The sequence below is a fragment of the Heteronotia binoei genome, chromosome 5 (assembly GCF_032191835.1).
Source record: "Heteronotia binoei isolate CCM8104 ecotype False Entrance Well chromosome 5, APGP_CSIRO_Hbin_v1, whole genome shotgun sequence".
In the NCBI taxonomy this organism is placed as follows: Eukaryota; Metazoa; Chordata; class Lepidosauria; order Squamata; family Gekkonidae; genus Heteronotia; species Heteronotia binoei.
This window is the reverse complement of record NC_083227.1, coordinates 88,635,457-88,656,429: the sequence shown is the minus strand read 5'-3', so window position 1 is coordinate 88,656,429 and position 20,973 is coordinate 88,635,457. Positions and strand designations below refer to the sequence as shown.

Sequence of the window (20,973 nt, the reverse complement as noted above, 5' to 3'; positions counted from 1 at the left end):
GAGGATTGGTTCCAACCAGTAACAAGAGGAGGCTCCTCTGAATGTTGTTTTTGCTGACCAAGATGGGCTTGCTCAGTGAACAATTCACTGTGCTTCACCCTGTATTACTGCTGAAACCCCTTTCCTGGGGAAGTCTGTGTTTGGCTGAGTCCGGTGTTGGGCAGGGGTACAATGGGAAGAGAAATAATTGCTGTTGGAAAATACTTCCCTACTTTTTTCCCCATAGTGGAATGTAGTCTATGTGAATAATTTCTAAGGCTAGGGACATAGTGTATTATTGTTATCATTAGGAAGGACTAAAATTGAGGGGAACTGGTGTGGAGCTTGTATATTTCATTAAAAGCCCCCCCCCCCCGCCCTTTTCCCCTTATAATTTGAACATTCAGTGCTTGTAAAGAATTCCTGGGCATCAGTTGTAGGTGACCAGAAACAGTTTGTAGAAAGGATGTATAAATAAATTACGCCCTTTATTGATAACTTGTTGGAAGTAAGCTGTTACTGGAATATATCTAATCTTATCACAAGAAGAAATAAGAGTTTTTGTTTATATTCAGCAGAGCTGTTTTCTTTGAAGCATCATTATTTATAATAGTTTCTCTCCAAACCTATTTCCCAAAACCTATTTCACAAAACAGTCCCATTTTTAAAAATTAATAGTCTGATTTTTCACAGTTCACTGGTGTAGATTCCTCATTTGCAGGCCCTGTTTACTGTGGCTGAGTCGAGCATGGATAATGGACTGAATGGCACTGAGATATTTGGGTCGTGCATCTCAAGGCTTCTGATCTGGAATATTTCTGATTCATAGGTCATTTTAAAATCAGTATTAATGATGGATGTCTACTATTTCTTTATTTCATGTCCAAAATCCACTTTCTAAATTAAAAACACTTGGGGTATGTGTGTATTAAGCACATAAAAAGATGTTTACACATTCATTAAAACAACACGGAATAACTTAAGTGTTGTAAAATAGGAATGGCTGTCACAACCAATATAAAAGCTGTACAAGAAATTTTAAAAGCTTGCTTAAACAAAACTGAACATGTTCTTGCCTGCTGTTAAAAGTGTGTAGAGAAGACACTTAGCAAACTTCCTTAGGTAAAGGATTCTGGAGTTTGTAGCTGCAATAAAGAAAAGAAGCTGATCCAAGGGCCACTGTAGTGTCTTCATTAGTTGGTTAACTTATGAAACAGAACCATCATGTTCTGAATTTCTGAACCTCTGAATACTCTATGTGGTAGGTTTGGCAGCCTCCAGGTTGGGGGCCTAAAGATCTCCCAGATTTAAGACTGCAGAAATCAATTCCCCTGGAGAAAGTGCATGTTTGAAGTGGTGGACTCTATAGCATTGTACTCCACTAAGCTCCTTCCCCAATCCCATCCTTTTTAGGATTCACCTCCAAAATTTCCAGGATTTTCCTGACCCAGAATTACCAATCTTAATATTCTGGCAACAGAGGGCTGTAGGCTTCATACATTCTGCTTGTGTGCTTCCTGTAGGGATATGGCTGGCTATTATTGAAAGGAGGATGCCTCTCTGGATGAATCCTTGTTCTGATCCAGAAGAGCTTTTTGCATTTTTGCAATAATGTTCCATTGATCAGAATGAAACTTGCTTCTTAAAAAGTGTTCTAAGGATCAGGTAATGACAGTCTTTTTCATTATTTTTTCCTCAGGAAAACAGTATAGATAGAGCAGTAGCAGCAACCAATCCCAATTGAAGGTAGTAGTTTCATATTTAAAAGTATGGGGCCTTCCTATCTTTTATGGTACTGGAAGGCAATTGCCTGATCGCTCTCTTGTTTGCTTCCACCTTCAAGTGAGCATCTAGACCAAGAGTGGCCAAACTGTGGCTCAGGAGACACATGTGGCTCTTTTGCACATATTGTGTGGCTCTCGAAGCCTCAATTGCCCCATTGGCTGGCTTGGAAAAGGAATTTCTCTCTTTAAATCAGTCCTCCAAACCAAGCCAGCCAGCTGCTTGGAGAATGCAGTTAAAGTTGTTTTCTTTCCACCTATCCCTCCCCCCATCTATTTGCCTTCCTTCTTTCCTTGTGGCTCTCAAACATCTGATGTTCATGTCTTGTGGCTCCCAAACATCTGATGCTTATTCTATGCAGCTCTTAAATTAAGCAAGTTTGGCCACCCCTGATCTTGTCATTTCTTAGTCAAACTATTCCCATACATGAGTCTATAACTAATTAGGGTGCTTGCTTTAGTTCAAAACACAACATAAAAAACACAGACCTTAAAATAGTTTATGTAACAGGCATTCCCATTTCTTCCAAATGCTCCCATTTTACTTTTTTTTTTTTAAATTATTATTATAATATTGAATCCAAACCAACACAAGGGGAACACAGGGAACATAGAGAACACAGGGAACACAGGGAAAACAAATAACAGAAATACAAATCCAACATACAAGAGTACAATTTAGATCATTGGATGCATATAGCAAACAATTTACAAAAGCAATACATAATATGCTAGGTATTAAGAATTAAGAGGAAGCCTACCATTTATTCTATTAGGCAAAAAAGAAATATTCCCAAAACCGGGGCCCAAAGCAAATCATAATCTATAGGCAAATCCGTATCATTTTCGAAGAAAGGGTCATCCATTGTCTTACCCATAATGTACTGGTCCCATAACTTATCATACCATATTTTAATCGTGGGAGTATGTGGGGGTTTCAAATTTTTAGCAGTCATCATACAAGCTATTACCAACATTGTTGAGATTAAAGATTTCTGATCTTTACTAACGAATTCATCAGGCCAGATATCAAATAAAAGAAGCTTAAAATCCACTGGAAGGGTTAGATTGAATATAAGTTTTATTTGGTGCGAGCCGAAGGGCGAGAGCTAAAGGGCTCTTGGCCTGTGGCTCTTCGCCTGGGAGCTCTGTAAGGACCAGGAACCCAGATCCCTAATTTCCTTGTGCTCCTTGTGATCTTCCCTTACAGAACCCATGCTGAGTCTTCCTCAATAACTCGTGTTCATCAATGTGACTACTCATTCTGTCCTTGATAATGGTTTCTACCAACTTTCCCGGTAGTAAAGTCAGACTGACTGGCCTGTAATTTCCCAGATCTCCTCTGAAACCCTTTTTAAAGATGGGGGTGACATTTGCTACCTTCCAGTCCTCAGGAACGGAGGCAGATTTCAATAATAAATTACAGATTTTTGTCAGAAGGTCCACAAGTTCGAGTTCTTTCAGAACTCTTGGATGTATGCCATCCGGACCTGGTGACTTAGTTTTTAATTCGTCTATCAGTTGTAGGACCTCCTCTCTTGTCACCTCAATCTGACTCAGGTCTTTCAACACCCCTTCCAAAATAAGTGGTTCTGGAGCAGGCAAACACTTCTCATCTTCCACAGTGAAGACAGAGAAAAAAATGCATTCAGCTTCTCAGCCATTTCCCTATCTTCCTTCAGTAATCCTTTGACCACTTGGTCATCCAAGGGCCCCACTGCCTCCCTGGCTTGTTTCCTCCTTCTAATATATTTGAAGAAATTTTTATTGTTGGTCTTTATGTTTTTTGCAATATGCTCCTCATAGTCCCTTTTTGCCTACCTGATCACAGACTTGCCTTTGATTTGCCACAGCCTGTGTGCCCTTTTATTAATCTCACTTGGGCCGCTGTCACACATACCATTAAATCCATCCCTAGCCCGTCGCTATTATATCCCGCAGCTTTTTTACAATGAATTTCCTGATCAGACATCCCTCCATCCTTCAGTTCTAAGCAGCGTTGGTCCCGTCGTTGGTTGATCAGAGGTCTCAACCAGACCTCATTTTTTGAGATGGCATTCCGCACTCGCGCAAGCATAGTACTGTGGGATATCGTGCTTGTTGTTGTTGTTTTTTAAAGGTGCCAGCAAAGGTGGGCGATCTGCCCCCCCCCCCAATTTAAACACCCGGCCAGGGAGGGGAAGCCCAGGAGTTCTCTTTGCTGTCTCTCTGCCTGGCAGGGAGACAGCAAAGGTGATCTTCCTCCCCCCCATTTAAACACCCCACCGTGGTATTTAAATGGGGGGGAGCACGGCAACTCTCTTTGCTGTCTCTCCGCCTGGCGGGGAGACGGCAAAGGTGGGTCATCTTCCTCCCCCCCCCCCATTTAAATGGGACAGGGTAAAAGCCGGAATGGGCCGGAACAGGCCGGAATGGGCATCAAACTATGTAGATTGTCACAAAAAATGAACACCCCGCCAGGGTGTTTAAATGGGGGGGAGCACAGAAACTCTCTTTGCCATCTCTTCACCTGGCGGAGAGAAGGCAAAGGTGGCCGATCTGCCTTTTCCTCACATTTAAACACCCCACCTGGGTGTTAAAAGGGGGGGTGGGAGGCCCAGGAACTGCCTTTGCCATCTCCCTGCCTGGCAGGGAGACAGCAAAGGTGGGTGATCTGCCTCCCCCCCTCCATTTAGGAAAGGTCCCCTGTGCAGGCACCAGTCATTTTCGACTCTGGGGTGACGCTGCTTTCACAAAGTTTTCACAGTAGACCTTTTACGGGGTGGTTTGCCATTGCCTTCCCTGGTCATTACACTTCCCCCCCCCCCCAGCAAGCTAGGTACATATTTTACCGACCTCGGAAGGCTGAGTCAACAATTGCTGGTGCAATTATATTATTTGGAGTGGTCTCTCGCTGGGAAGCAGATGTGCACTTGTGACGAGTCGGCTGCAATGGAGCATTCAAACATAGAAAGTATGCGCGGGAGTTGTCGGAAGCATTCTTGGTCTGGATTTAATGTACTATGAAAAAAGTCCGCGTTTCAGTCATGGCAGTTCGAGACACGAACGAGCCAATGACCATTGCTCCTCTGGTGCATGTTCAGCCTGTGCCTCTCTTGGCAGCCAGTCATGCGCTGTCTGTTTGCCTTGGCTGTTTGCCTTGGATTTTTTTTAAATTGAGAGGCTGCCGCAGCAAGCTGCCCGTCTGCTTGCAGCTTAGGAGTCCTAACCTGGGGGATGTGCATTGCCCGAAGAGTGATCCAGGAGCCCTAACTGTTTAAGTGTTACAATAAGTCTTGCCTGATAGTTGTTCTGTGCTTCTAAACTCATACATTTTAACTGTATCATTTTCTTATTGACTGTGCCCAACATAAGCTATGTGATATAACTGTGAATAGTTTCAAGCCTCCTTGCAAAATAATCTTTTAACCCCTTCCAAGGGAGAAAATAAGCATCATTTGTAAATTGTGCCAACCTCTTGACTAAGTTAGTGTTAGCAAGCTCACAGATTTTTTCTCTTTGGCTCACACATTTTTGTCTTAGCTCAGGAAAAATGGCCTCAGAGCAAGTTAATTTATGCAGTAGCTCCAACTTTAATGCCAGTAGCTCACGAATTAGAATTTTTTGCACAGAAGACTCCACAGCTTAGAGGGAGTACTGGTCTGGTGATACAGTAGACAAAGTATTTTCCAGAAACATAACCAAGACAGTATAAGAGGCGATGAGATCTCTAACTCCAGTACACGTATCATAACCTGTAGTATCATTAACATACCTTAAAAGTTTCCTCCTATTTAGCCATGGACCTCAATCTGTAAGCCAGTCAACAGCAAATAAATTCTATATCATGCTATGCTATCGACCTGTAATTCTAAAGCCCCATCTTTAACATGGAGGTTCAGTGGTCCCTTGCCCATAAACCTTTTTCCCATTCACTGGAATGGATAGATTACTTCACATAGAATGTACACACAGAACTGCTGTCTGCACCAAAGTGAGTCAGTGCACTTTGGATGAGGGGCACTGGTTTTGGTATGAGTTAGGAAGAAGTAACATTTCTCCCCATAGACCAAGCATAATGAAGCTAGGTATATGAGGTTTTCATAAAACTAAATGCACACCCTTGCAAGCCATAGAGATGCTATCTGAGAGAATGATGACTGGGGAAACAATTCACCAGATACAATAGCTGCCACAAAATGTGCATTTGGAAGTTAGTCTAAACCTTTACACTCAATAGCAAATGACATCATGACTATAGCTTTCTGAAGTCCTTTGGGATTGGCTATGCCAGGCATATGTTCAGATGATTGTGAGTCAAATGTAAATATTGTAGCAATTGTTTATAGTGCAGTAGAAAGGTTTAAAGATGTACGAAGATACATAGACTTTTTCCCATGTGCATTTATGCTGTGGTATGGTTTCTTCACTTTGTCTGTTATTTTAGAATATGGTAATCATTCTCTTTTCTTCTGCTATGTAAAACAGGCCTCTCTTTGATTTTTTTCTTGGAACTGTCATGTATAAAGAAAGAAAAACACATGCTCTGCTTTCCTAGCATTAATGCTAAGCTAAAATGTAAAACACTTAGGAATCATGTATGTCTGAATAATTATGAAGTTTTTTCCTACTTTTTATATGATCTGACCTTTTTATTTTTGAAGGTTTTAATTTGGCACAATTCAAAATGAGGCATTTTGGTCTTGAATTCAACTGAATGTGTAATATCCTGAGATCGGTTTTGTAGTTCCATGCAATGTACATTAAAATGTTGGAGAATTTTAAAGAAGCAGTACAATATTAAGTGACTTTTCTCAGGAATAACTGTGAACTGAGTTTACTGATTTAAACAGAACTTACTCCCAAGTAAATATTTAGGGTTGCAGCCTTAATCTGAGTGTTTTATAATTCTATATACATTTCCAGTCATAAAGTAATAAATCCATGGAAGTTCATCATATTTTAGCATAGTGCCTACATAGGCTTGCCAAGTCTCCACTGGGGGGCAGGGTTTCCCCCATTTTGGGGCCTCCAACCCACCACTCCATAATGGGCCAGCGGGGGGAGCCCTGTCCCTGAAGAGCTCCAGCATGCCGCAACATGCCTGGACTGATGACATCACCCGGAAGTAATGTTATCATTCAGGGCATGTTGCACACATGATGCCACATGTGGATAAAAAACTGATCCCATAGAGTTTTTACCTGATTGCTAGAGTGTCGTGTGCACAAGGTGCCTAGCGTGTTAATGTCACTTCCAGGTGACGTCATCATGCTGTGCATGCTTTGCACTCACAAACAAACTCCCCACCCCTCGGAGCCAGGTAAGACTTGGCAACCTTGTGCATCCATGTAAAGAAGATATATGGAAGGATTTGTTATAGAACCAATCATACTCTAACACAATTTGAAGCACTTGTTTTGGGATTATACAAGCAGAGTCCCATTTTACTGCCTTCAGTCTCTGTGTGGTACAGTTTGGAGGGAATAGTTTAGCTTTTTGCTTAAGAGACAAAAATATCAAGGTCTGCACTAATTTTTAAATCTTGACACTTAATCCTTATGTTAAATTCCCTTTGACCTTGAATTGTTCTTTGAAATATGTATTGTATGTTTGTGTGTGTGTGTGTGTGTGTGTAAACTAAGTAAGCAGAGGTGGGGAAAGTAGTAGATGAAAATATAGGGTATAGAATACGGATGGGCATGAACCTGGAAAATGCAGTTCCGTTTGATTCATGGTTCATTCTTTGGAAGGGTGTAACACCAACTTCATATATCCAATCCTCACCAAACTTGGAGGCCAGGTAGAGGAGAGTCAGTAAGAGACCTCCTGCATGGTTGGTGTCTCTAACTTGTAGAGGGTCTATTCTATACACTCCTGAATCACATCTGTTAAAATTGCTGGCAGTCATTTTGACAGGAATAGGTTCAGGAAGTTCATGAGCATATGGAATAGATCCTGCACAAGCTAGAGACATCAAAGTTGCAAGAAATTTCCACAGGATGCTCCTCTACATGACCTCCAAGTTATGTTTTTTTGAAGTTTGCTTGAGTGGAGACAGTCCATCTGGAATTGTATCTGTTCATGAACCATCATGAACCTCCAGAAACAACTTGAAAGTTCATGTATAGTTTATGCTGGTTAACTTGCCACAAACTTTCACTTCACGAACCATGAATCAGCCAAAACCCATCATGAATTTTAGTTTGTGAGCCAGTTTGTGTCCATCCTTAGTATGGGAAGCTTTACCAGCTTATGCCTAGCGTACATCATATAAGTAGGTAACTGAGCTACCAAGACTCAAACTTTTTATTTATTTATTTATTTCTTAATTCCCGACTGTGCAAGTTGAATTTATCAAGGGCAGGAGGAAACATCTGTGCCATTAGAGTCAACGAAAGGATTATATTGCCCAAAGAGAAATCATACTAATTTGGGCAGCAATTTAAAAAAGTGTTGCTCTGACATGGGACCCAGTGTTTAACTCCTGCTGTTTGGGGAAGTAAAGAAGCTTCTGTTATCTTTTCTTAGATATTGCAGAACAGTTTTCCAAAGGTTGAGACTAGTACACTAGCTGTGGCTAAACAATACTGAAGAATGGTTTTTGGTGAAGTATCCCCAGTATACAGCACTATCTTCTCTCTTTTTCCTCTATCCTTGAAACAGAGGATAGATTTCAGCAGAATGGAAGTAAAAAGTCTGACGTTCACCATGTTCTTTGTTCTAATCACACCATGAAATGGAACAGAATTAATTATTGCCCAGACACAAATTTGTAATGTTCATGAGTCTGGATAAATTGGCAGACAAGGTTGTCCCGGCATACTTTATGATTACATTGATATATTCAGAAAACTGTGACAGCAAAGCACACAGTCAGGTTTTGAGGCATCATAAAGAATAGAAGCTATGCACAGCTGCACATACACTCACTGGAAATCAGTAGCATGAGTTTTAGAAATGTTTCTAGTTCATTGTGAATTGCCTGAACATCTGGAGTTCTGCACAGATGGCCATGGTTTGACCCATGAAAGCACTTAATCAGGATAAGTTTAATACATGGTTAGTATTCTTAAGTTTTTAACTCTTTTGTTTCAGCTATAGATGATTATATTTATTATTGAGCACTAGTAATACTACAACTAATAGTAATATCTGCAGAAGGCACCTCTGAATCTCATTTTAAATATTTAATTCCAAAATAAACAAGTCAGCGAAGCTTTGACTCATTGTTCTGTACATCCAGAAAGTACATGTGTTTGTGTGTGGTGTGACCTTTTCATTAGAGTTCAAACCTATCCATAACTTCTTCAATTTCCAGAGAAGTTGTTTATCACAGTTAAATCTCCTCTCTACTAACAGAGTTATGGTTCTAACTAGTCATCAATCCAATAAAAGAGCCCTTCTATTACAAAAAAACTAGAATGTTCTTTTTCTTTTTTTTAAATTCCCTATTATGTATGAATCTCACCAATGACCTTTTTAATGACATCACTTCCTATAGAAATGAAATGCCAAAGATTTTCCCTGAGATCTCATTCCCAGACTTTCATATTCTCTGTGACTAAATTTGCAGTTTGGGGAGGGTTTATATATTTACTCCTGAGATGAACAAGGATATGCCAAGAGTCTGGGAATAATTAAGCATGCTCATTCCTGGTTCATTTATAGATAAGCTAATAAATCCTTCCCATGTTGCACGTTTAGTCAGTGAAGTGACTTGTGGGACTGCTCCTCTAGCATGGGAAGTAGCCCTGTGTTTCACAGATAAGGAGCTATTTTCAGTGTGATTTTGTCTTTTATCCAAAACATACACCAAGATTCTGAATCCAACAGGGTACAGATATCAGTTTGCAGTAGAGGGTTTATGAGCTTCACAATATCTGTCAGAGATGCATCCAATAAGCCCCCGAATGATGGACAAAATTGCATGAACTGGCTTGGGTTTTTTAAAGTATTGGCCAGGACTAAATGTTTGGGAATACAGAAAAAAGAACAAGGATGACCAATTAAAACCTTAAGGATAGAGTTCAAGCAACATTAGGCTCTAGGTATGGATTCATGTAGTGTATAGATTGGAAACACTTAATGCTGCAGAATCATGCATTCCAGTTGTCCTTGATTATTCAGTGATAGTCCTTGTTTTCCAATCCCTGGCAAATCAGTATCTGTTCCTGTTGTGTCCTGGGTGCGAAGCTCTCTTCTTATTATTGTGATTTTCACTTTTATTTTCAGGTCAGGAATAGGGTATTTACTCAGGTTCACCCAGCAGAGACAGGTGTCTTCCAAACAACATCCATCTATTAACAAGAAGTTATAGCTATGGGAGAAACTGCTTTCAGGAGCACATGCAGTCTACGATTCTAACCAACAAACAGAATCCAATGGGGACTCTCCAACCCATGTGACTAAACCAGTTCACATAAATATCAGAGAAAGGATAGTGTTCCTTTGTAATATATATAATAAATACAGCACACTTATAACCTCATTAGTGTGAGTAGCTAAAACTGAATATATAAATGCCATTGTGTCATTCAATCCCAAACAGCTCTGTAGAAACCCACAGCCTGACATTTCACCTACTTCTGTTGAGAATATTTTGAACTGTAGTTAATACCTTATAGTACAATAACAGTTGTTTTTTTTTAATATAAAAATGTAATTGGCTTTAAACTAGTGGAAAATATGATATGGCAAACAACACACATGCAGCAGATAGTTGGCAGAAAAAAACCTTTAGTATTGTGTAATTGAGTTCAAAATGTGATATTTTATATGTCACTTGGAATGGTATAATTATGTTCCTGTTACTATCTATGAAACACTGAAAGGTATGGAACTGGTCTGTCCCTTTAAAGGGAGACCACTGAAACACTTGAAAAAGCACAGTAAGGAGAGGCATTCAGGACCTACATGAAAGCTCCATGGATGAAACTCTCTCTCTCCCTCCCTCTCCCTTCCTCTCTCTTTCCCCCCCTCTCTCCCCCTCCCCTCCCCTCCTTATCTCACTTTGTGGAGAGTAACTGTCTTATGTGTGGTGTGACAAGGTTACCTGATTCTGGTGGAGGACATCCTGGCAAAGTTGTCTGTCCCCCACCACTGTTCAGTGCAGCAATGGGGGAAATGGGAGGGGGAATGGACAGACATTGACATCATGATGCTATAGGAATTTCAGAAATCTTTCCACCCTCTCAATGATCCTGGGGATTGCTTAGGACATGGTTTTTTGGGGGTGGGTGGGTGGATTTATTCAGGAAAGCAATCTTGAAAACTCTTGCTGACAAAGAACCTATGAAGGATACAATAGAAGTATGTAAATTTAACTGGAACTCGAATTACATTATTTAATATAATGTCTACTTTGCTGATAGAGTTGTTTTTTGAAGTTCATACTGCTTGTGAGCACTGAGTATTCTGCACTGAACAAGGTCCAAAATTGCCTTCAGTGGGCTCCATTATGTGTTGTAAATTTTATTCCATTGTATTCTTTCAGACTGAATGCAGTGCTTGCCTCAGCTCTGCTTTAGATGGTCAATAACATCTGTGACAGCTCCTTAATTGCTACATGTATTTGGACTGTTCCTTGGCAATTATATTTCACATTCCTGTCAGTTTACCTGTTTGTCCAAGGGCTGTGTTTATATTAAATATCAATAAAGATCCTGATAGCAACTGCAGAAATGGCAGTAAAACAAATTGTACATGCAGCATTCTTGTCAAAACGATGGAGGAAAAAGGTTCTAATTTTATTGCAAAGGTTGTTGCCAGGAAACTTCTGTAACAGCCAAAGCCAGAAACACTTTTCAAGAAGCCAAAAATATTTCTATGCTTTCTGATTCTACCTCTACAAGATAGCATGGCATTTTTTTTTTAAAAAAAGTATGCTATTGGTACACTTTCTCAAATAATTCAGTATATTCCTAGGTACCAATGATTATATGCAAAGATTCACAAAGGTTATCCTGTTGGGGAGGGGGAAAAGCTATGGATTCAATTGTTTGAAAATATACAGGATATCTCCATTACATTAAGAACACAGATAATTTTCATACTTTGTTTTACATTCAAACTGACCTTCATAAGTTTCTGAGAACCTGTATCTTCTAACCACAAGGCAAACTAAACACTAACCAAAGAATAGCAATCTTGTTAAATTGGGGTGGGGGGCTAACAAAACAAGTAAGAGTCTCAAATCAGAGGCCTTGCATTTTACAGCTGGCTTGCTCAACAGGGCCACTTAGTTGAGGCCACTTGACTGCTTCAGCATGAAGTAGGGTTGCCAAGTCCAATTCAAGAAATATCTGGGGACTTTGGGGTGGAGCCAGGAGACATTAGGGGCGGAGCCAGGAGCAAGGGTGTGACAAGCATAAATGAACTCCAGGGGAGTTCTGGCCATCACATTTAAAGGGATAGCACACCTTTTCAATTCCTTCCTTCCATAGGAAATAATGAAGGATAGGGGCACCTTCTTTTGGGGCTCATAGAATTGGACCCCTGGTCCAATCTTTTTGAAACTTGGGGGGGTATTTTGGGAAGAGGCACTAGATGCTACACTGAAAATTTGGTGCCTCTCCCCCCAAAAAACAGCCCCCCCGAGCCCCAGATACCCACGGATCAATTATCCATGATTTTCTATGGGAATAAATCTCCATAGGGAATAACAGAGTTCCCAGCAGACATTTCCCTCCCTTCCCCCCGCTTTCTGATGACCCTGAAGCAGGGGGAGGGTCTCCAAACTGGGGGATCCCCTGCCCCCACCTGGGGATTGGCAACCCTAGCATGAAGAAACCCCCCTGGTAGCAAGGAACATATCCATAAAATTTTCAATATTGTTCCTGGTGTTCTGTGATGGCTTGGAAAAATGTATTGACAGGATCTAAATAAAGTGAACCTCAAATTAGATAAGAAATACATTATAGGGATCAGTTTTGCTAAAATAAAATGGTTTCAGTTTCTTTAAGCCACAACTTCCTAGTTGTTCTCAGTTGTAATTGCTTCAGGGCTTCCTAAGGGACAGGCCAGGCCTGGTTGTTCTGTGTGTATGTACTGCATCTATCAAAGTGGTGTAGCCCTTTTCCTCAGAGCCTCAGCTGCTTTAGAGATGGGGCTGACAGTTCCAACATCATCTCTTAAACAGAGCACCCCCTTCCTCTTGACTTTCAGACATTTCAGGAGTGCTGCTGAAGAGGTACTGTTGTAATTGCTTAAGAGGCTCAGCTGGCTGCCTCCAAGAAGTTGGGCTGGATGAAAGGGATCCCAGGGCCATTGGTGGGCTGTGAAGCAGTAGTAAGGATGCCCCAGCAGTAGATTATTTTCATATGTTCTTAAGAATGGAATGACAGCTATTATGCGTCAGTAATCTTTCTTATTTCCAAACTGATAAAACCCACCCTTGGAAAAATCCAGAGACATTTCAGCTTGTATCATTGTTGGGGAAACATCCAGTTTCAGCCTAGGATGTCATGGTTCTGCTTGGTTTTACTTTTCTTTAGGTCCGCTCATATTTAGAAAAATACTGCATGCCAAGAAACACATTTTTTAAATACATTATATTCTATTCTTACGAATAGCCTTTTTTTGTTTTATGCTGGTAAACATAATCATTTAAATGAAAGCTTAGTTCCGAGACATGTAGCTGAGATTTTTCACTGCTTTTCTTTCCCCAGCTTACCCCCAGTTCTTGATGAATGTTAGGACAGGAAACAATTCACCTCTTTCACACTCTATTAAGATCACCTATTAAACTAAATAATTCAAAATCAGTCATTATCTTACAAGCCACTGGAACTGCTGTGTCAAGTGCTAGGCATTTGGCATGTGTTTCTCTGCATGGACTAATGCTTTACAGTTTAATACTAAGGTCTTTGAGATTTTTAATAATTATTTTCATTGATTACTTTTCCAAGTGCTATAGGAATCTTTGTCTGCTCTTTTCTATGAATATTTCCGTACCTATCTAGATTGAATGAAATTGTCATGTAACCTGTGCCTTTGGCAGAAAGTATTCCACTGTTATGAGAATACTGTTGTGCTCCCCCAATATTATTTTATTACTGACAAAAGCCAGTAGGTAACTCTGAAGTTTTAGACTATGGTCCTGACAGCCTGGTGGCCCCAGTGTTCCATTACCTAATGTTGTCTGTTGGTGCTGGACAGCAAGTGTTCTTCATGTATATGTGACATATATGAATTTTCTAAATAATGAATATTTATTTGTTATTGTTTATTTGTTATTAAAGAGATTTATATGCTGCCTCTCCACCCACCTACTTCAGGTGGGTCATAAAATAAAAACAATACAACAACATGAATAATCAAAAGAAGCATAAAAGATTAACCTTAAGACAAGGTAAGGGCTTACTAATGGTGTAGAAAATACAAAAGCAGTATTCAGTAGCCTAAAATACTCTTCATGAAACAAGCCATAAAATACAACTAATTGACTAATTTCTGGAAGCTGCCCTGAGCCACTTGTGGGAAGGGCGGGATACAAATCAATTAATAAATAAAAAAAATAAAAAAAATAAAACTAAAGACTAGGAAATGCTCCAGTTAAAAAGAAATGTTTTGAGAAGAATATTAGTAGGACACCATTGGGGTTTATAATGTCTTTAGCTTAAGAACATAAGAACATAAGAGAAGCCATGTTAGATCAGGCCAATGGCCCATCCAGTCCAACATTCTGTGTCACACAGCGGCCAAATATATATATATATACACACACACACTGTGGCTAATAGCCACTGATGGACCTCTGCTCCATATTTTTATCTAACCCCTTCTTGAAGGTGGCTATGCTTGTGGACGCCACCACCTCCTGTGGCAGTGAATTCCACATGTTAATCACCCTTTGGGTGAAGAAGTACTTCCTTTTATCCGTTTTAAGCTTAATTTGGTTTTATTTGTTTTATGTGCACGTATTTACTGTGTTATTGATGTATATTGCTCAGAGCCCGATTTCAGCTGGAATGGGGTGATTCATGAGATTGAAATGATGATGATGATGATGATGATGATGATGATGATGATGATATAGGTGCTAGGGGAGCCTCCAGGGGGAGGGCATTCATAAATGAGAAATCCCCTGAATGTAATTGCCAGCCACCTCACCTCTTCAGTTGGGAACACAGAAAACAGGATGACACAGTCCTTTCCCAACATGAATGGCAAGCCTCTGTCCCTTCTAGCTCGCCCCTCTAAACATTTATCATATCTTTGACAATGTAGCTCTATATGATTACTAAGGTGGGAGAGGTTTGTTATCCTGTATAGCTGCATAATAGCACTTCAGATGCCCAAGCAGCTATCTCTGCTATTTCTCAGAGGCAGGCTAATAACCAGCTCTCCAGTCCAATGTAGTATAGCTGATTCTATTAGCCTGGCTCAGCCTTTCCTTTCAGAGTCCTTTGAAAATCCCTGGGTGTATGCTTGCTGTCAGTGAACTGATACAACTGCCAGCAGGGGTCACCTCTCTACCCCCTTGTCCGATGCTCTTCCACCCTTCCATATGAAATACATCGCACTCAATTTTCTAACAGTGGTTGGATTGCAACTGGCAGCCCTCCATATTTCAGAAGTGCCATGTAAGATACCTTTGAATATGAATTATCCATCTCAAGATTCCTCACTTCTTTGCATTCTTTTTTCTTTAACAGATCCTGCTATTGTGAATGGAGTCTATTGGTCTGAATCACTGAACAAAGTGTTTGTTGACAACTTTGACCGTGACCCTTCCCTTATATGGCAGTACTTTGGAAGTGCAAAGGGCTTTTTTAGGCAATACCCAGGTAAGAAGATAGTGGTTCCCCACTTCCTTTTGGGGAGGGGGGGGGCTGAGCAGCTCCTTTTTCTTCTTTCTCTGTCTGTCCCCTCTCCAGATCTTTAAACATATATAGATATATTCTGACCCAGTTTAGGATTCTGGGGAACCGAAAAACTCTTTGTTGGTGTACGTCTAATTAGGGCACACAAGAAGCTAATATTAATTCACAACTCATAAACTGTTTTATTTCAGTTTAACAAGGAAATGGTTGTCAGATTGTCAGGGAGGTTTCACATTTAAACTTGCCAGATGAAAATGCAACAAGAACGATGGAAACTTCATATAATTATATACAATTGTTTGCCATGAAAATGTAGGTGTTTTGTTCCATCAAGAGGTGTTTGTAACTGTTGAGAGAGATCACTTGTCTGTCGCTCCTTGGATAAACAGGCATAAGCTTGTTTATCAGAAAATTACTATGCCTGTAAGAAAGGGAGGGAAGCAGTTCAGACCCTCTGTTTGTTTTACAATCTTTTCAGAAATTGTTTGTATAGTTAAGGGTAAACTAGAACCTTTGGTTTCCCTGTGTTAGTCTGAAGAACTTGGAACTTCAGCAACTTGTGAGTAAATTGCCCTAGTGAGACCACACAAGTGTGTGATTATAAACTGTTTACTTTGGCGGCTGCTGTGTGTGTGTGTGTGTGTGTGTGTGAGAGAGAGAGAGAGAGAGAGAGAGATGGGGATGAGGAAGTGAAGACTCTATTCAGGGGAACTGCACTGCTCAGGCCCGGCGCTAGGGGTTCTGGGACCCCTAGGCCGAGGCCTGTTCCCCCGCCTTCCCCAGTCTCTTGCCATGCATGCTTTGTATGCGCAGCCCATTGATATCACCAGAAGTGATGTCATTGGGCTGTGCCCACGAATGCGAGCACTCAGCCCAGCCCCACCTGCTTCAAAGGGGCAGGCTAGCCTGAGTGCTTGCAGGAAGTGTCTTCAAGTGCAGGGAGGCAGGCGTGGGGAGACAGAGGGCAGCGGGTGCAGGGAGAGGGGGCACTTCATGGCGCCCCTACGCCAAGTGGCGCCAAGGTGGCCGCCTACTTGGCCTATTCTCATGTGCTGACCCTGGCACTGTTGTATTTTTACTTATTTATTTTAGGGAATGTGAAAGTCTCCTGGCTCTTCCCCCAAAGTCCCCAGATATTTTCTGAGTTAGACTTGGCAACCCTATAAAAAAACCAACTATGATTCAAGAACACTGGGACAGATTATACACAAGATTGGAAACTTGTTTACCACACACAATGCCTACACACAGATTGTGAACTGCACTCTACATATAAGTTTTTTTAGAAATGCAAGGATTTTTAAATTGAATGAAGCTTAATATGACATTTGTTTCCATAAGATTCTTTTCAGTAAAAAAAACCCCTGAAAGTCTAGCCTCAGTTTAAAGAACTGCTTCTATCTTAGACCGGACTTGCCATTCACTATATTTGCTACCATCATGGCTTTTTCTGTAGAAAAAGCCCAGCAGGAACTTATTTGCATATTAGGCCAAACCTCCTGACACCAAGCCGGCCAGAACTGCGTTCCTGTGTGTTCCTGCTAAAAAAAAAAAATAGCCCTGGCTGCCATGTTTTCCTTTTTATTTTCTTCAAATTTTTCAATTTTATTAATTAATGAAACTCCATGTTTTTGTTTGAAGGCATGTGTGAGAGAGTTTTTTGGGCACCTGAATGTGTCATTCATCCTCCTCTGTTTGATGAAGGAGGACCAGTTCTTTAGCCCAGGAGTGCCTGATCTGTGGTGAAAATAGGGGCTAGGAACCTGATCCATGCTTAAATGGAGCTGTCAGGAGTCTGGAGGGCAGGATGAGCAGTGCAATAGCCACATTTACAGAAGATACCATATTATTTAGGATGGTGGAAACAAAGGTGTAATGCAAAGAGTTCTGTAAATCGGGCAAGTGAGAAACAATGTGGCAAATGAAGTTCAGTGTTAAATCTAAGATGATGCATACTGGAACAAAAAATCCTTACTTTAAATATATGCTGATCGGTCCTGAACTGGAAGAGGCTGAGATTGAAAGAGATCTTGGGGTTGTAGTGGGAAGCTTGACCTAGCGTCCAGCAATAGTGTAATGGGCAAACTCCAAACTGGGGATTATTAGGAAAGGGAATGAAAATAAAATGGCTAATATTGTAATAGATCTGTGATGAGGCCTCACTTGGGTACTTGTACAGTTCTGGTCATTGTATCTGAGAAAGAATTTTGCAGAGTTGGAAAAAGTTTGGAATAAAGCAAATAGATGATTAAGGGAATGGGATTTTCTTAATCCCTGAGGCTGACTTTCAGTTTGGAAACAAGATGTTTATAAAATTAGAGAAAAGTGGACAGAGAGAACTTTGTCTTCCTCTCCCATTATATTAGCAGTCAGGAGCACCCAATGAAGTTGATGGGCAATGTATTCAATATAGATAGAAGAAAATACTTCTTTACTTCAGGAATAATTAAATTGTGGAATTCACTGCCAGCAGTTACAGTATTGGCCAGAAACAGATGGCTTTATAAGGGGTTAGACAGAGTAGATTTCCATCAGTGGTCACTAGCCATGGTGGCTAAAGGGAACCTCCAGAGGCAGCAAACCTCTGAATATCAGTGCTAAGAGGGAACATCAGGGGAAGACCTTGGCTTCTGTACCCTTTTGTTGACTCCCCCCCCCCCACTGCCGGATAACCATTTGGCCACTGTGTGACTGGCTGTTGGATTATATGGGCCACTGGTCTGATCCAAGAGGGCTGTTCTTACATTGAGCCCTGTGTAAACCTCCCTGGGCTTTCCAAAGTGTAGCTGCATTCATTCATTTATTATCTCCAATGTGTCTTAACTGATATGCCAAAAAAGTAGTTTTTGGAGGCAAGTACTGTTATAATGCATATCCCCCCCATCTAGGTTTCTGTGGGTCAAACTACATGTGACATTGATAATCCATGGTTTGAGCTTGTGTGATCCATGGTTTGAGCTTGTGCAGCTGCAGGGGGTCCCTGATATGAATTGGGTTTGTGATGCTGGTGACAGGGAAGGGGAGTTAACTGTTCACTTACATGTCATTGTGTGTATTGAGCTACTTTTATCTCTGGTATGGGAATAAACAGACAAAATATAGATATCTGTTTGTTTTTCCTAGTTGGATTTAAAGCATCTCAAGGAACTGCTTATAGAAATAGTTTAGAGAAGTATTAAATTCACCTTCTCAACACTAATGTTCTAATGATCCATATCAGACCCTCCCCCCACCACACACACACACGTGTAACTGCTTCATTGAGCTAATTTATATCGTAGATCTGCGGTGTCACATGTAGCTTCACCTCTATGGTGCATTTTCACTGGCAGTTCACTACTTTACTACTAACTACCATTGTGTGTACACCTAATCAGTAGTACTTTTATATTTGCTCTTCTTTTCAGTCTTGGAACAGCAGTAATGTACACCTGGAGCGATAGTGTGGACAATTACAGAGGGAAAATACTTAAGAACATAAGAGAAGCCACGTTGGATCAGGCCAATGGCCCATCCAGTCCAACACTCTGTATCACACAGTGGCCAAAAATTTATATATATATATATATATATATATATATATATATATATATACACACACACACACTGTGGCTAATAGCCACTGATGGACCTCTGCTCCGTATTTTTATCTAACCCCCTCTTGAAGCTGGCTATGCTTGTAGCCGCCACCACCTCCTGTGGCAGTGAATTCCACATGTTAATCACCCTTTGGTTGAAGAAGTACCTCCTTTTATCCGTTCTAACCCAACTGCTCAGCAATTTCATTGAATGCCCATGAGTTCTTGTATTGTTAGAAATGGAGAAAAGTACTTCTTTCTCTACCTTCTCCATCCCATGCATAATCTTGTAAACCTCTATCATGTCACCTTGTGGTCAACGTTTCTCCAAGCTAAAGAGTCCCAAGCATTTTAACCTTTCTTCATAGGGAAAGTGTTCCAATCATTCTAGTTGCCCTTTTCTGCACTTTTTCCAGTGCCAATACTTTATCACAGATGTTTCTGCTGGAGTATATTACTGCTGTTTGAAAAGGCTGAGGGGAAGGCACAGCAACTGTGGCCAAATCTTTCGTGATTCACCTCCTTTGCTCCCTTCCATTGCTTACTATTGCTAAGAAACAGAAGAATGTATATGCTGGAAGATTAAATTCGCTTTAGCCAGCTGCTGCAGCAGCAAAAGTGCTGCTCCCTATAAACTGCTTGCTCTGTATTGAAATTCATTCTTTCCAGGATGAAATGATTCTGAGGTAAAATATCATTGGCCACTGTGTATATTCAAAGACAGCAAACATTCCTTCTTTTTTTTGTCTTGATGGAAAAAGCTGAAACCCTTAGGACAGGGGTGCCAACGATAGCTTGCCAGATGTTTTTTTGCCTACAACTCCCATCAGCCCCAGCCAGCATGGCCAATGGCTGGGGCTGATGGGAGTTGTAGGCAAAAACATTTGGAGAGCTACCGCTGGCCACCCCTGCCTTAGGACATCACTCCTGCTGCCGCAGCATTTGAATTTTTAATAGAAAGGAAATTTTAATTTTGCTTGTGAGTTCAGCAAGCATGACTTCAGGCTGCAGTAGTGCTGACTCTGCAGCTGTGGCAATAAAACAATCTAAGTGAAAATGACTGATGATATAAAACAGCTAATTTTTAGAGAACTTCATTTCCTATTGTTTTTAGAAATAAAGTTAATATTATCACACCATTTATTCTTTGTTGCCAAATATTCAGTTTTGCCAGTAATTATGGATTGGTATTTACAAAAAATAAAAGCTTTGGTTTAGGCTATTAATGAATTTTGCATTCCCCTTGTCATGAGTGTCTAAGGATCAAAGCAGACATTACATGGGAGATCCATATTCAGGTTCCCCAGTGTTTACTGTAAAGCGGAATTTCTATTGGGGCCACAGTGCTGGGGCTGTAGGGGCTAACAGTTTCTTGTACTATACTTGTCTTTTTTTGTTGTTGTTCCGGGCATGGTTCTCTTGAAAAAAATGAGCCAGCATAGTTTAAGAGTCCAGTCCAAACACTATCAGGCCCCCTCCCCCCCCCCAGCTGCTCCTTTCTAATACTGTGAGATCTGATCAGAAATATTTTGATAATATTAGACCTTGCAATAATATTGATCATAGATCACAGTGGTTCAAGTAGAATCTTGTTTCTTCTGGGGACTACATTGCTGAGTTTTAAAAGCATGAATTTCTTAGTCTTTAAGTGAGATTTAAGAGTGTTTTGCTACTATTTGCAAAGATCCATTTTGTTGCTGGATTTTAATTGGCTTATTGTTTATTATTATTTATACTTTTTACTTTTTTAAACTTTTACTTCTTACTGTTTTTACAACCTAAGTCATAAACAGCAAACCCTTATCCAGTGGGAGGAGAACCTAAAAGTTA

At 40.6% G+C, this 20,973-nt stretch overlaps 1 protein-coding gene across 1 annotated transcript in view; it reads left to right on the top strand.

Annotated features, from left to right (window-relative positions):
* The window catches only part of CACNA2D3 (calcium voltage-gated channel auxiliary subunit alpha2delta 3), a 1,102,401-nt gene that overhangs the window by 494,673 nt on the left and 586,755 nt on the right, over positions 1 to 20,973 (top strand). The window contains exon 6 of the mRNA XM_060238809.1: positions 15,398 to 15,529. Within this exon, the coding sequence (XP_060094792.1) occupies positions 15,398 to 15,529 (132 nt within the window). The remainder of the gene's footprint in view (positions 1 to 15,397; positions 15,530 to 20,973) is intronic.